At 33.1% G+C, this 14212-nt stretch overlaps 1 protein-coding gene across 1 annotated transcript in view; it reads left to right on the plus strand.

Annotated features, from left to right (window-relative positions):
- LOC117172690 (5'-3' exoribonuclease 2 homolog) overlaps nucleotides 1-13699 on the plus strand; it is a 113433-nt gene extending 99734 nt beyond the window's left edge. Inside the window, exons 16-17 of the mRNA XM_033360834.1 lie at nucleotides 8790-9091; nucleotides 12983-13699. Coding sequence (XP_033216725.1) covers nucleotides 8790-9091; nucleotides 12983-13048 — 368 coding nt within the window. The 3' untranslated portion in view covers nucleotides 13049-13699. The remainder of the gene's footprint in view (nucleotides 1-8789; nucleotides 9092-12982) is intronic.
- The last annotated feature ends 513 nt before the right edge of the window (nucleotides 13700-14212 follow it).

Here is a 14212-nt window from a genome sequence, read left to right on the forward strand (position 1 = left end):
CCAATTAGCACAAATGGTAAGTTCCGACAGTGCCTACAAGTGTGCCTACTGGCCGCTAAATGGCAATACCGGTTTCATATGTATACACCTGGTAGATATAAAATATCTACCTGAGTGGAATTTGCACGATAGTATAGCTGTGTGGCAGGGGCGACAAGTTGGGCAATCACACGAGTGGGCGGATTGAACAAAGTCGCCCTTGCCACACACGATATTTTTTGTCCTAGTGCACGATAAACAAGACGTTAATTCACACTTTCACATTTCACACTTTCTGCTGGTTCTATATGCACGAAAGTCGCGTTTATTTTGCACGTTAGACAAGAAGACTAATTAGTATAAACTTAGATTAGGTAATACTAATGAATATATTTTTCTCACCAACAAATGTTAAATGTATTTTTGCTAGATGTATAAATCAGTTTTTTAAAAATATTTCTGTTTCTCAACATTGTGAGCCAAAAAAATGTAAGCGTACTTCGCTTAGATTCTTAAATACAGTGAAGTCTCCCTATTCCAAACCCCCTTCCCCCTATTTAAATTTCCCCCTATTTCAAGACCCTCGTACGTGGCTATTTCAAATTTCGCAGTTCCGTCATCTCCCACCACGGTCCCTGAACAAGTGTTGCAACAATTAAATAAAAAACAGCGATGATGTAACATTGAAAGAAACTATCTATGTTTCCCGTGTGGAAATAAGGTCGTGAACTTAACTGAGCCCAAGCCCGGCCAAACTAGGCCCTGGCCTTGTGATCAAGCCTGGGTCAAGCTAGAATGAACGCTAAATCTGGCCAGGCCCAACCTTGATCGCCAGGCTAGATCGCCGAGCCTTGTCCTGGCTTGACTCTAGCTTATTATGGATACCGCGTAATTTTGTTTTTAGGAAGGTTTGTTTTTCTTTTATAACAAGTTAATCAAATCTGAAACCATCAATTTTATGCGTATCGCACATCTTGTTACTCTTGGTTAAGTATAAACTTGATGATATTTTAATAAAGTTTTCATTAAGAACCTCATGTTGGAAAAAAAACTAATTATCGAGTGTCAAGCACGGACACCCTAAAAAAGCACATTTCGGGCTGGCTTAGCTTGACTCTTCCCCTATTCTCCCTCTTTTTTATTTAGTTATGTAATTGTTTCTAACAAGCCGGTGAGGAGGCAGTTTTAGAAATCTCATTTTGATTTGTTAACCCATTAAGTCCCAAAACGAAGAAATTTCTCTCTTACGTTTGAGCTTGAATAATTTTATAAAAAAGGCAAAGAATTTATTGTAAAACGCTCTTTTCTACTACCCATGTAGAAATTCCGATCGGGGTTTAGTAGGGCCCTGGATATATTTCTCTATTTATAATAGGGCGCTCGTCGGAGAAAATGGAGAGGGCCTGACTAGTTTTGTAGCGCTGTTTTATCCAGGTTCTAGCAAAAACTTCTGAGCATGCCCTAACAAGATTGCCCTTTTATCGCCCGACGATTAGTAGGGCCACGTCCAAATACTTTCTATTATCTGATGAATATTTAATTGGTATGACAAAAAAGGTGTTCAACAAATCAATATTAATTGATTGTGAGTGTTTTGACTTTAAATATTAATGGTCGTATTTAGAGTGATTTCATACATTACACATGTTTAAACATTATTTTACAAATAAAATTTCTAATGCTACGGAGTATCGAATACCTACATCTATACCTACATCTATTGCCTAGCAGTCGGGAGTCTTAACCATTACGCTAAAGCTTCAAGTTGATAGTCTATGAAAAAACCGTACCCATAAGCTACAGTTCAAAATTTTTTTAACTCTTTTTCTAATTAATTATTTATTATTATACGACTTCATGTACATGTAAAATATAAGAACTGTTAACAGGAGAATCAATAAAATAATTTTTAAATAAATAATTTTATCGATTGAAATTTGTCTACCTGTAATATTTCGTTTTTCCCGTAGTAGACTACTTTACAACATTTTAGAATTTTAGAAAATGTAATTTTTTTCTGAACATTTACAGTTTTTCATAAGGATGGAATTTTTTTCTTTAAAAAACAGGATACAAATAGATTTACGATACCTATACGAGGCACGAAATTCTGTACTAAAACCTGATAGGGCACCCATCCGTTTTTCTAGGCTAGATATTCTGATAGGAGCCCCAACCAGTTTTGTCTAGACTAGATATTATGATAGGGGTCCCAACCACTTTTTTCTGGACTAGATATTTTGAGAGGGGCCCCAACCAGTTTTTTCTAGACTAGATATTACGATAGGGACCGCATCGGAACCCAACTTCAAATAGGGAAAGATAGGGAAATTTCTGCATGCGTATTTTCGGGTATGCACTACACGATGCAATGGTTTAAAAAACAGAAAATATTGATTTTCCATTAATAATTAACAAATTTTTAAAATTCCTTTTTTTAAGCAATATTGTAAATTTCGTTTTATTGATATTTTTGGTGATTTTTTCGCTCTAATCATATGAATATTTAATTATTTCAGTGAAAAGGTATTTGAATAGTTTATTTTTAAACAAAATAAAAATATTTAGTGTTAAATAGGCAAAATCATGATATTAAGATTATAAAAAATCATTTTATTGCTATTTAAGTCATTTTCACACCAAAATCCAATGCAGTGAGTGAAATATCGTTTTTCCAACGATTGAGTGATTCACTGATATTATTTTTATAAAATTAAAAATTAATGTTTACTGATATACAATTTTACATGAATCTGCTGTGAAACACTGAAGTTCACTCAAGTTTCAAGATATGAGCGCGAGAACATTAACATTTAATTTTATAATCGTTGGAAAAAAAAAACGATATTTCACTCACTGCATTGGATTTTGGTGTGAAAATGACGTAAACTAGCAATAAAATATTCTTTATAATCCTAATATCATGATTTTATCTATTTAACAGTAAATATTTTTATTTTGTTTAAAAATAAACTATTCAAAACTTTTCACTGAAATAATTAAATAATTATATGCTTTGAGCGAAAAAATCACCAAAAATATCGATAAAACGAAATAAAAAAATTTTGGTTTCCATTTTCTGGCCGCCATTTTGTTTAAAAAAATCGTAGATAAAAAAACTCAATGGATTTAAAAAGTTCAGACATTTTTTGCACTTTTGTGCACATTTTCGACGATAAAAAATTCCTCCCCCATCTATTTTTTGATTGAAAAAAAATTGGTTAAAATAAAAGGATTTTTTTTAATTTGTTAATTATTAATGGAAAATCTATATTTTCCGTTTTTTAAACCATTGCATCGTGTAGAGCATCCCCGAAAATAGTAGAAAAGAGTATTTTACAATAAATTCTTTGCATTTCTTATAAAATTATTCAAGCGCAAACGTAATAGAGAAATTTCTTCGTTTTGGGACTTGATGGGTTAATTTTTCCATGCTCTGATTTCGGTTGCATTACAATTATTACTCATACGGAAGTAGATTTTAATTAAATCTTAAATGAATTTTTAAATAGACACTAAACAAGGTTTGTTCCAATATACAGGTTTGCCTATAATACTTTCGAGAGTTCTTTTAATTAAAGGCAAAAAACGTTTGTTACATTAATTTATCGAAAAAATTCTTCTTTATTTAAATATTGTTACTAATGATGTTTTTGAAATATTACAAATTTTGAAAAATGTGTCTTTATTATTTTATTTCCTATTTGGAAAATTTGTTAATCTAAATAGATTGGTTCCGAATCAACCACTAACTGCAGATCAATTTTACTTTTTTATTTTTGCTTTCTCAAATGTATGTTCTATGCAATTTCATATATATTATGTTATTATGTTAATTATATTTTAAAATAACATGTTTGTAGTTATCTAAAAATAAGTGTAGAAAAAACTGAAGTTAAATTTGGTTGCATGTAAAGTTTACATGCTATTTGGCGGAAGTTTATCCAACGATGGAATAAAAACTGTCGTCTGCTACGCCGTCCTTAGCAGCAATGGGAAAACGGCTAAGTATGAGTGAATGCGATCTATAAATCGGGAGACCAGATTTAAAACAACACAGAAAAAACAGAAGTTACAATTTTTTGCATTTAAGACCTGCAACGGTTAAAAATTAACCAATTCGGCGAAAGTTTCACCAAGGTTAGGAGAATAATTCTAACCTCGCCTACTGCGTCACGCTGAAGTGAGCAAATTTCGATAAAACATGTAAAATCAGCAACAGAAAATACGAAAAAATTTATTCTTACTGATATATTTCTTCCGAAATAAATTACACTATTGTAGAAAAATTAGAACTTATTTATTTCCATTTAGCAAAAAGCGCAAACAGCAACTGATAGATGGAAATCTCCGTTTCTCTCCAATTTAATAAAGTTAAATGACGATAGATAGCGCTGTCGTCGTCATTCTCGCTACATCTAGTATAAAAATGGAGCGATTATAAGGTCGATGGGTTATACGAAAAATAGGCTATCTTTTTGTTACTGTTAAGATTTATGTTAACTTCATTTTGTATGAAATTTAGTAAACACGTAGAAGTGGTAAAATAAATAAAAATCTTCTAAACTTTCTTGTTTTGAAAGCTATAGGCGCCTAAATTACATTATAAACTGTAATACGAAATGCTGAAGTTTTGAATTCGTTGGAAATATTTCGAAAAATAATACGTTATTTATTCCCCCTGAAAACTTAGCTAAATGAAGTTAGCCTAATTCTGAACGGGACCGAAAAGATAACCTACTCTCCGTAGAACCCATCGAGGTGAAAGATTATCCAGGCAAGGTTAAAAATCGGAAGTTATTTTCGTTTCATTTGAAATTTATCTGGCAAGGTTAAATTTTTGTTGTGGCCAATCTTTCACCTGGAATCGATGTAAACTTTATCTTTTGTTTTATTGTGCTGTAAAGCGAACAAAATTTTATTCGACACAGTTAGTAAGATCCATGAGATAAATAAAGTGCATATAATATTTAGAAAAATAAGCAGCTTTAAAGAAAAGAAACAAAAGGTACATTGGAATTTTATTACCATAATGAATTTCGCGTCCGTTTAGACCAACTTTTCGATACACGTTTTTGTGATCATAACCTGAAATAGCATATAGACAGTAGTTAGTACCGAACTTATGAATGAAATTTTCTCATTATGTTAATGTTATTTCAACGTACAGTTTGTTTTTCTTCTTTGAAGCTGCTTCTTTTTCCTAAATATTATATGTATGTTTCTTTGTTAATTTAATGGATCTCACGACACAAATAATGAGTCGTGAGACTTTGTCACATTAGGAGCTTCGCGGGAAGTACATGGCGCAGGAGTATATGCGTACACGTCTTCATTGTTTTTCAACTAAATTTTATTTAATTTTATTTCAATTCTCCGAATGAAGGAGATTTTAACCACGCAAGTGTTTGAATTTTCAAAATATTTCTAAAAGTGTGCGAGAAAAATAAATAGCGATATATAGCGTAAGGGGAGAGGGTGATAATGAAAGAGGGATGTGGGGAAGAGGAGAATATAACTGCAGAGGGGATATATTGCAAGGAAAAAAGTGGTGTGGTAAATATAGGATTGAAAAAGGGGGTATAGATGGTGTGGAGATTAGAGGGTTAGATAGACACAGAGGGTATGGAAAAGGGGAGATATTTGAATTGAGGAGGTTAAAAAATCTAGTAGATTGATATATGGATATGAAGGGGATTGATATACCTGGTGCATGGGATAGAGAAGGTGTGGGAGAGAGGAGAATACATTGATAGGGGGTGTGTGTCTAACTATGCTGATGGTTGAATCTGGAGATAAAGATAGATAGGGTGTGGACAAGACTAGAAGAAATTTAGGAGGCGGGTTTATTGACATAGGAGGTGTAAAAACAGCGATATATATTATACAGCTTGAGAGGAAAGTGGTAACGATAGAGGGTCTAGGCAAAAATATGTTCGTGGGGCAGAGGTAGAGGAAGCTACAGAATCGGTGTGAGAAGGGGAGAGGTAGAGGTAACGGATGTTTGGTGAAGAGGCAGAGTAGAAATTCTTGACGGTTAGCACAAATATTTTCTCTACGAACAGACACTTCCCAAATTAAAAGCAGAAATCGGTATAATCATTTCCAATATTTCGAATATAAATAAACCTTTCTCTATTCTTGATCTTCACTAATTGCTACCTGGAAGGTGGGGTTGAAACGGTTAGTGCAGGTCCAGGAACCAGAATGCAGGATCTGTATTCAGTCAGTAGGCGGTGGGCACTATTATCATAAACGCAACAATAACGAGGGATGATCCGACGAGTAAACTGTTAGCCCCCATTCGGCCGAGGGTGAGGATTACCAACCCCAGCCTCAGCCCCCGAATCCAGATCCCTCTGCGGAATCCACGGGGGCTATTATTGTTACCGCGAATGGAGAGAACGAAAGCAAGATATAGTCTGTGACTACATACACATCTATAGTCCACAGTGAGCGACAGTTTCAGGGGTAAATGTCGACCTATACTGGTCTGCAATTCGACTAGAAACTAGACTGACTAGAGAAGACTGTGATGAAGGGCGGAAAAGGGGGGGGGGGGGGTCAACAACCCTCGCTAATATAGACTGTGTTTATCGCCTTCTATTACGAGCTCGATTGAACTGAGCTATGCGATTAGCATGAGTCACTGGTATCAAAAGACAGACAGTTTCATGCTTGATTTGATTCTCAAGACCGGTAGAAAATAGATTTAGGGAAAAAGAATGACAATAGATTCTTTTGGGCTTAGAAGACCTGAAAAAGGTGTGGAGTTTGAAAAACATTCTCTCCGCAAAAAATCGGGAATTTCGAAATTAAAATTCTCTAGCAGCCCTGACAAATCAGGCAGATTTTATTATTTGGAAATTTGGCTATGTTAGGGAATTTTGAGCTTTAAGAGATGATGACTTTGGAAGAATTAGTCTTTATTTGGTTTCACATGGCATTGACGATTGTTTTTATAAATCGAGAATTCGGCACCTACGCCCCAGTGCAGCCAAATGTGTGAGTGGTGTGTGAAGTTATAACGAAAGGCGTGATGTCTCGTTGCCCTTTGCACAATAATTCGTTATTAGCATCGAGAACGTCGGTCATATTATGACGTTTCGTGATGCTGGCAAACATACGTGCTCCTCAGCACAGTACGCATATGAACAAGACACGCGCCGCCACGCTCCCATTCAACTCTAATATCATGTTGTACGTACCTACAATGAGAAACCAGTCTACAAACGAGCGCTCCTTACAATTTGCGAGAAGCGTTGTTATGAACTACAATTTGTTGATTCTGACTCGTAATTGATTGCTTACTTGTCGGTTTAGAAACCCTCACTTTCTACCAATCAGGAAATCCATTTTACTATCTTTATTTTATTTTTACCCATTTGTATTAGTATTAGATATTTTAACTAATAATTAAACTTTAAACTATGAACTTTGGCCTCTGTCATGATATGCGACTTCTCACCTTTGGGCCGTCGAAAATGACGTTAACGCTTTTTAAAAATCTTTTTCTACCCCTCCTCTTCTTCATCACCCATCATCACACTAAGCTTGAACTCCTGGAGGTTGATGTCACAGGTGCATACTGCCCCCTCCCCCCAAATGAAAATTTTGTCTCTGATTTAATATTATAATTAGTAATTTGATCATTCTTGGATATGCAGAAAAATTTGGTTGAATCAAATAAATTTTGGTTGAATTTTTAGATACCATATTAAATTCAATAGGGAATGCTTAAGATTTCAATGATAAATATATTGCATTTTCAAAAAAATAGTTGAATTTTCAAACAAAAAAGATCAATTTTCTACTCAAAGAGATGAATTTTCAAAGAAAAAATTGAGTTTTTAATGTACAAAAGTCGAATGTTGTAGAAAACACTTGCCTTTTAAAACCAGAAAGATGATTTTTCTCCCAAACAATTGAATTTTCAACAAATGAACAACTTGATTTTAGACAAAACAATTGCATTTATAACAAAATATAGTTGAACTTTCAAGCAGAATAGATTAAGTTTCAACTAAATAGTCGAATTTTCAAACAAAAAAGATTAAATTTTAATCACAATTGTATTTTTAACCAGCTGATTTTTTAATTTAGAGGAATGAATTTTCTATTCAAAATTTAATACAACAGTTGAATTTTCAAAAAAAATTACTTCTTAACACAATAGCTCACGTTTCATGACAAGAATAACAAAATTTTAGAAGGCAGTTCAATTTTCAATCAACTTTCAACCAAGTAGTTACATTTTCAACAAATAAAAATTATTGATTAATGAAAGACGAATTAGTTAAATTTTCATTTAAGAAAATTAATTTTCAATTAAAAAATTAATTTTGAACAAAACATTTCAATCTTGAACCAAAAAATGGAATTTTTAACCAAAAGCGATTAATTGCGAATAAAAAATATAATAGTAGACTTTTCAATTGAAAAAAACTACCTTTCAACGAAAAATAGTTAGATTTTCTCGAGTTTCCTCACTGTGTTTTATTAATTTAATTCGCATTTCGGTTGCTTTACTTGTGAAATAAAATCACTAATATTCATTTTTCAAGGAACTCGACAAATTTCGATGTATTTACATTTATGTTTTCTATACCTGATGTCAAATTCTGGTTCCAAATCTTACGTCATGACCTCTCAGCTTTTTTCCCTCGCTTTTGACGTCTCAATTGATTTTTTTTTGCCATAATTAACCCTAATTCTATATTATATGTTTAAATGTACGGTTATTATTTTTAATTCGTAAAGAATTGATAATTATAACTTGTGAGAATAAATTTCGAATATTTTGATTTCAGGATATCAGAGTGGTTACAGTTCCGGATCTTCAGGTAACCGGTTTAATTCTAACTCGGGAGGTGATTCCAGACTTCGTGAATTCCAAAATTCACATCAAAATCGTCAAGGTCATCAAAGTTATCAGAGTCGCCAAGGTCAGCAAGGTCAACAGAGGTACCAGAATAATCAGAGCCAAAGTCTATCTCCATGGGCTAATAAATACAGCTCATCGTCAAATCCTCAACAGAATCGTCAATACGGCAATCAGCCTTATCAGCATCAACAGAATCGTGGCTCAAATCGAGGATCTTCACAGCCATGGGTAAGTTTTTTAAAAACGTTTTTAAACCGAGAAAATAGTCTGAATACAAATTTTTCCCAACTTTAAAAACTTCTGTCGGCAAGATAATATTTTTCAAAGATTTTTGAAAGTTGGAGAAGTTCTAAAGTTCTTACAAGTTTGAATCTTTAAGGGAGTATCCATTAATTACGTAAGGCGTTCAAAACCTTTCATGCAATTTCGTTGAATCCCTTAAAGTCTTTGAGATTCCGTGAAATATTTCAAAGTGTTATGAGATGCTTCGAATTTTCGTATATCCCTTAAAATCCTTGATAATTTTCGGAAATTTTGTTAAATCGTTTGGAATCCCCTAGAATTCGTGGATATATTTAGAAATTGTTGAAATTACTTACAATTCCTTTAAATCGTTGAGAAAGCTTAAATTTCTTGCAATCAGTTAAATTTCTATAAATTGTTAAGTCCCGTGAACTATTTTGAAATGATATCAAATCCCTTTGCATATTTAAAATCCTATAAAAATATACCTTAAAATCGTTTGAAATCGTTCGAAAATTTGAAATTTTTTAAATCGCTCTTAAATTCTGTTTAATCTTGGATATTCCTGGAAATCTTTCCGGATCTCTTGAAATACCTTAAAATATATAAAAATCCCTAGTAATCGTTCAAAATACTTTATAACTTTCGGAAATTCTGGCAAATCTTCTGGAATTCTCTAACATCCGTGGATATACTTTAGAATACATTAAAATATTAAAATTTTTAAATATTAATATATTAAAATGTTTTCAAAATCATTGAAATCCTTTAAGGCATGGACATAGGAAGCACGGGACTAGGCATGCCATCCTAACTTGGCGAGCGGGATTGAATCCACGGGAGGGGGGAGAATTCCATGAGTGGGGAGAGCCGCCATCTTACGATGTGCATGAAAATATAAACATCTGGGCACTGCCTTGTTTGTCGCGGGACATCAAAAGGTGGCGGACCTCCCCCCTCATTGCATCACCCCCGCAACGGCATGCCTAGTCCCTTGTTTCCTATGTCCATGCTTTAAGGCCATGTGATAAGTGGGTCGCGTAAAAGGATTCCTACCTTACCGCCACTTTTTTTATTTCCCAACTTATTATCGCACGAAACTCCAATTCGAGTTGAAAATGTTGCGTGCTAAACAAGAAGCTCTAAGAATGGTGGGCCTGGTCCTAAATTTGTATAATTATGAAAAAAGTTTTTTGTTGCAATAATTTTTTTTTTGCTTTTTTATAATGAATAAAATTTAGAACCAGACCCACCTTTCTTAGTGCTTATTATTTAATATCAAAAATTTTCAACTCGATGTGGCGCTTTGTGTGAAAATAAGTTGGCAAATAAAAAAAGTGAGGGTCAGATAGGAATCTGGTCACGTGACCCACTCGTCCCCATGGCCTTAAAATTCCGTGAATTCATCAAAACCCCTTCAAGTCTCTTAAAGTCCGTTAAATCTTCTTAAAATTATTTTAGATCCATTACATGATGGACAAAATGATTATTGAGCAAAGCAAGGCGCATTTTCCTTTGCGCATTTCTTCTTCCCCAATAATATTCTCATTTTAAGAATATTTTCTCCCTTTGGTTAGAATATGACTGTAAAGAATACACTGAGAGAAGTGTTTAGTGTACACTACTAAGTCATTAGTCATAGCTACTGTACCGTTTAGTAAAAATGGACGGACTAGATATTTAGTGGAATCGACTAAACATCCGTTTAGTCAGCCCTACTAGATAGCATTAGGTAGCCTCTACTGAACGACTCGTAGTACGCACTAGTCCTGTTTAGTAGATCTCACTGTACGCTTTGTCGTTTATACTATCCCTGTTTAGTAGCCTCTACTGAACGATTCGTAGTACGCACTAATCCTGTTTAGTAGGTTCCCGTGCACGCTTTGTCATTTACACTAATTCTGTTTCGTAAGTCTTTTTAATCCAGCGTACTGTTTAGTAGCTCCTACCACACGATCAATGAATTTTACTAGTAAAAGAAGTGGCAAATAATAAGTACAGGGTTCTAGAAAAAAAAACATGATGGAAGTGTCGAATATTCTTTTATTATAAGATACTTTAATTCATATCCACGTAAATCAAAATGTACATTAATTATTATTCATTAATCTAATATTTAACATTTATACTATATTACACAGCATGTCTCAGTGTGCTGAATTCAGTCCCATCATTTGAGCACTGATTATTACATTGATTACATTACATTGCAGAAGAGGGGCTTCACCTCTGTTTTGGTTGAAAAACTCTTTTTCGGTAACAAACTATTAGGATCTTTAATTAAACGATAAATGAAGCGATTAGCGAGGCAAAAGGTTAAAGGCAGGGATTTGACCAAGATTATTTCTGTGACTAGTCTCAGGGATGCTTTCGTGACAAACCCATATTTGAGACATCTTAGTAACTAAAGTAACAATAATTTTAAACTTTTGCCTCGTCAGGTCGCTTCATTTATCGTTTAATTAAAGATTCTAATAGTTTGTTACCGAAAAACAAAAAATTCCAGACAAAACAGAGGTGAGGCCCTTATTCTGTAATTGCTCCAAAACATTCGACCCAAGCGGTAGTAGATGGTACTACATGATTTTTCCGTTTAGTAGCTCCGACTAACCAGATAGTCAGAGGTTGTACTGTTCTATGTAGTGGCATTTACTAAACGGAACCAAACAGCGTTTAGTATTTGACACTAAATGCATAGTATAATATACGAAACGATCGTCTACTAAACGGATATAGTACGAATGACTAAATGAGTTCTCTCAGTGTATGACTCTCTTAATATTAGAATACCGTTTTTTCAAAGCATCTTTTAAATCCCATAAAAATGCCTAAAATCTCTTAAAATCGGTTAAAAACTTTTAAAAGCCATTAAAATTCCCCGAAACCCGCTTAACTTCTGTTAAATCTTTTGAAATATTTTGAATCTTTTGAATCTTGTAAAATCTCTGAAAATCCATTTATATCACCGAAATTCTATTATCTTTCAAAAATCGTGAAATACTTTGGTACCTTGTGAAATCCTTTGAAATCCCATGACTTCTTTGGAAATATTTCCACATCCTTAAACTTTGAAATCTCTTTTATAACGAAAATAATTGATATATTTTTTTTATATTGAGTAAAAATATTAGACCTTACGTAAGTAGGGGTGGTGTAAAATTTCAAAAATCGTTCTTTTTTAATTACTAGACGTTCCCCAATTAATTTAAAAATGTTTATTCGAGGAATTTTAAAATGAGCAGGTAAGGCCAGAATTCTTATTGACGGTGGATTTGAGTGGTTCATTTTCTAATATTATCCAATTGAAGATATGAGAATGAAAACTAGGTGAAGAATATAATTTTAAAATTCTGTTTTTAACTATTTCAAACAATTTAGGGCACTGCTTATCGATAAATATTATGAATATATAAAAATCATTTTCCTTTTAGTCGATAAAATTAATCTGAAAATTACATATTAGAATGACAACCGAATATCGACTATTTCGTTTTCCGTCTTTGAACACAATATTTTTGACAAATTTTTGTTATGTCTTCAATTTCATTTCGATTTGCAAGGTTTTGAATTTAAATAATAAAAATCAATTCAAAAGCCTTGAAATCCGTTAAATTGAACAGTTTTAAATTTTGCATTGCTGATAAAATACAAAATCTTTGGACACTGAAATTTGGAAATTGAAATTCGAAAACCAAATTTAGATGCTTTTCAAAAGTGAGAGCTGAAATATTATGAACTAGAAAATTTGATTTGAGTTTTAATATTCAAAGAATAAGAATTCAAAACATTATTATTTTCCATTATGGAAAGTCTGAAGCCCAAAATGTTATGCAAAAATGTTAAATAATTAATTAAAATTCGTAAATATTATTATAGAATCGATCTGCTAATCAACATGGAAGGGGAGGAAGCAGCAATTCAGGAGGAGGTTGGAGAAGATAAGCCACACATTTGGTGAAGGCGTGCAATTTTATACGGGATTTTTAGTGAAGAATCATTAACAGCGAGAGGAATATCATGAATTTAATGTAATTATTAGCCATCTTCTAAAAATCGCGCGGAGATTGGCGCAGAGTAATTTATCCTGCAGACAATTATTATAGCAGATTTAAAGCACATTCTAAGATATATTTGACATTAATTCCTACATACAATTAATTAATTAATTCGAAATCATGACTTGTCGATAAAGTTTGGCCGATTGTACATACATCACAGTAATTTTCCCTTGGATATATTATTTATCCAAAAAAGCGAAATATATTTTATAAATACAGATAATTGTTCGTTTGCTTCTTACAAATCTGTAAGTTAATGAAAATATTAATTTAAACAAGTTTTAGAATAATTCTCTCTTGTATTTGTAAAATATTAGAATTTTTACATGCTTTTTCATTTAAATTAGAAAAATGTCTAGTATTAAAATGTGAAAAAGTCACCTTTTGCGAAAAGCATCGATTGAACTTTTACTCCATTTTGAGTTGCACGTGCACTGAGTTAAATCGACTTAACTGCGAGATGAGCCAGAATTGTATGTCGAATCACAACAAAAAAAGAGGGAAAAATAAAGAGAAAAGCCCTGTCAGCAGGAATCGAGAGCTCCTTCTTGAAAAGATCCTCAATTCCTCAGTTCCTCACGTTTTTCCCTCTGAGAAGAATTTCTTTTCATCTAGTTTACCTTGTAAATGTTAATTTTTGAATTTGTTTTTAAATTTCTAATTGAAGGATTTTGTGAGATGGAGAGATTGTCTCGGACTTGGATTTTGGCGTTCGTGCACATCTGGTTGCGGAGCAAGCGAGCGAGCATTAAACCAGAGAGTACCACTCGAGAAAACAATAGAGAGCTGTGCTCTTGTTCTCTCCTCTTTTTTCTTTTCTTTATTTCTCTCTCTCTCTCTCTCTCTCTCTCCATCGTCACCCCGAAATATCGAACTTATATGTCCGCATCCTACCGTGACATAAGACTAGTACACGAGGGGAAAAAATGGTGCAAAATTCAATTTTAGATTTTTAGTTTTCAGTGTAATACCTAATAAAATTTTTATTTTCACTTATTATTATTATGATTAGAATACATTTAAAAAAGGTTGTGAAAAATTTAGTTCC

The sequence above is a fragment of the Belonocnema kinseyi genome, chromosome 5 (genome assembly GCF_010883055.1).
Source record: "Belonocnema kinseyi isolate 2016_QV_RU_SX_M_011 chromosome 5, B_treatae_v1, whole genome shotgun sequence".
Classification (NCBI taxonomy): Eukaryota; Metazoa; Arthropoda; class Insecta; order Hymenoptera; family Cynipidae; genus Belonocnema; species Belonocnema kinseyi.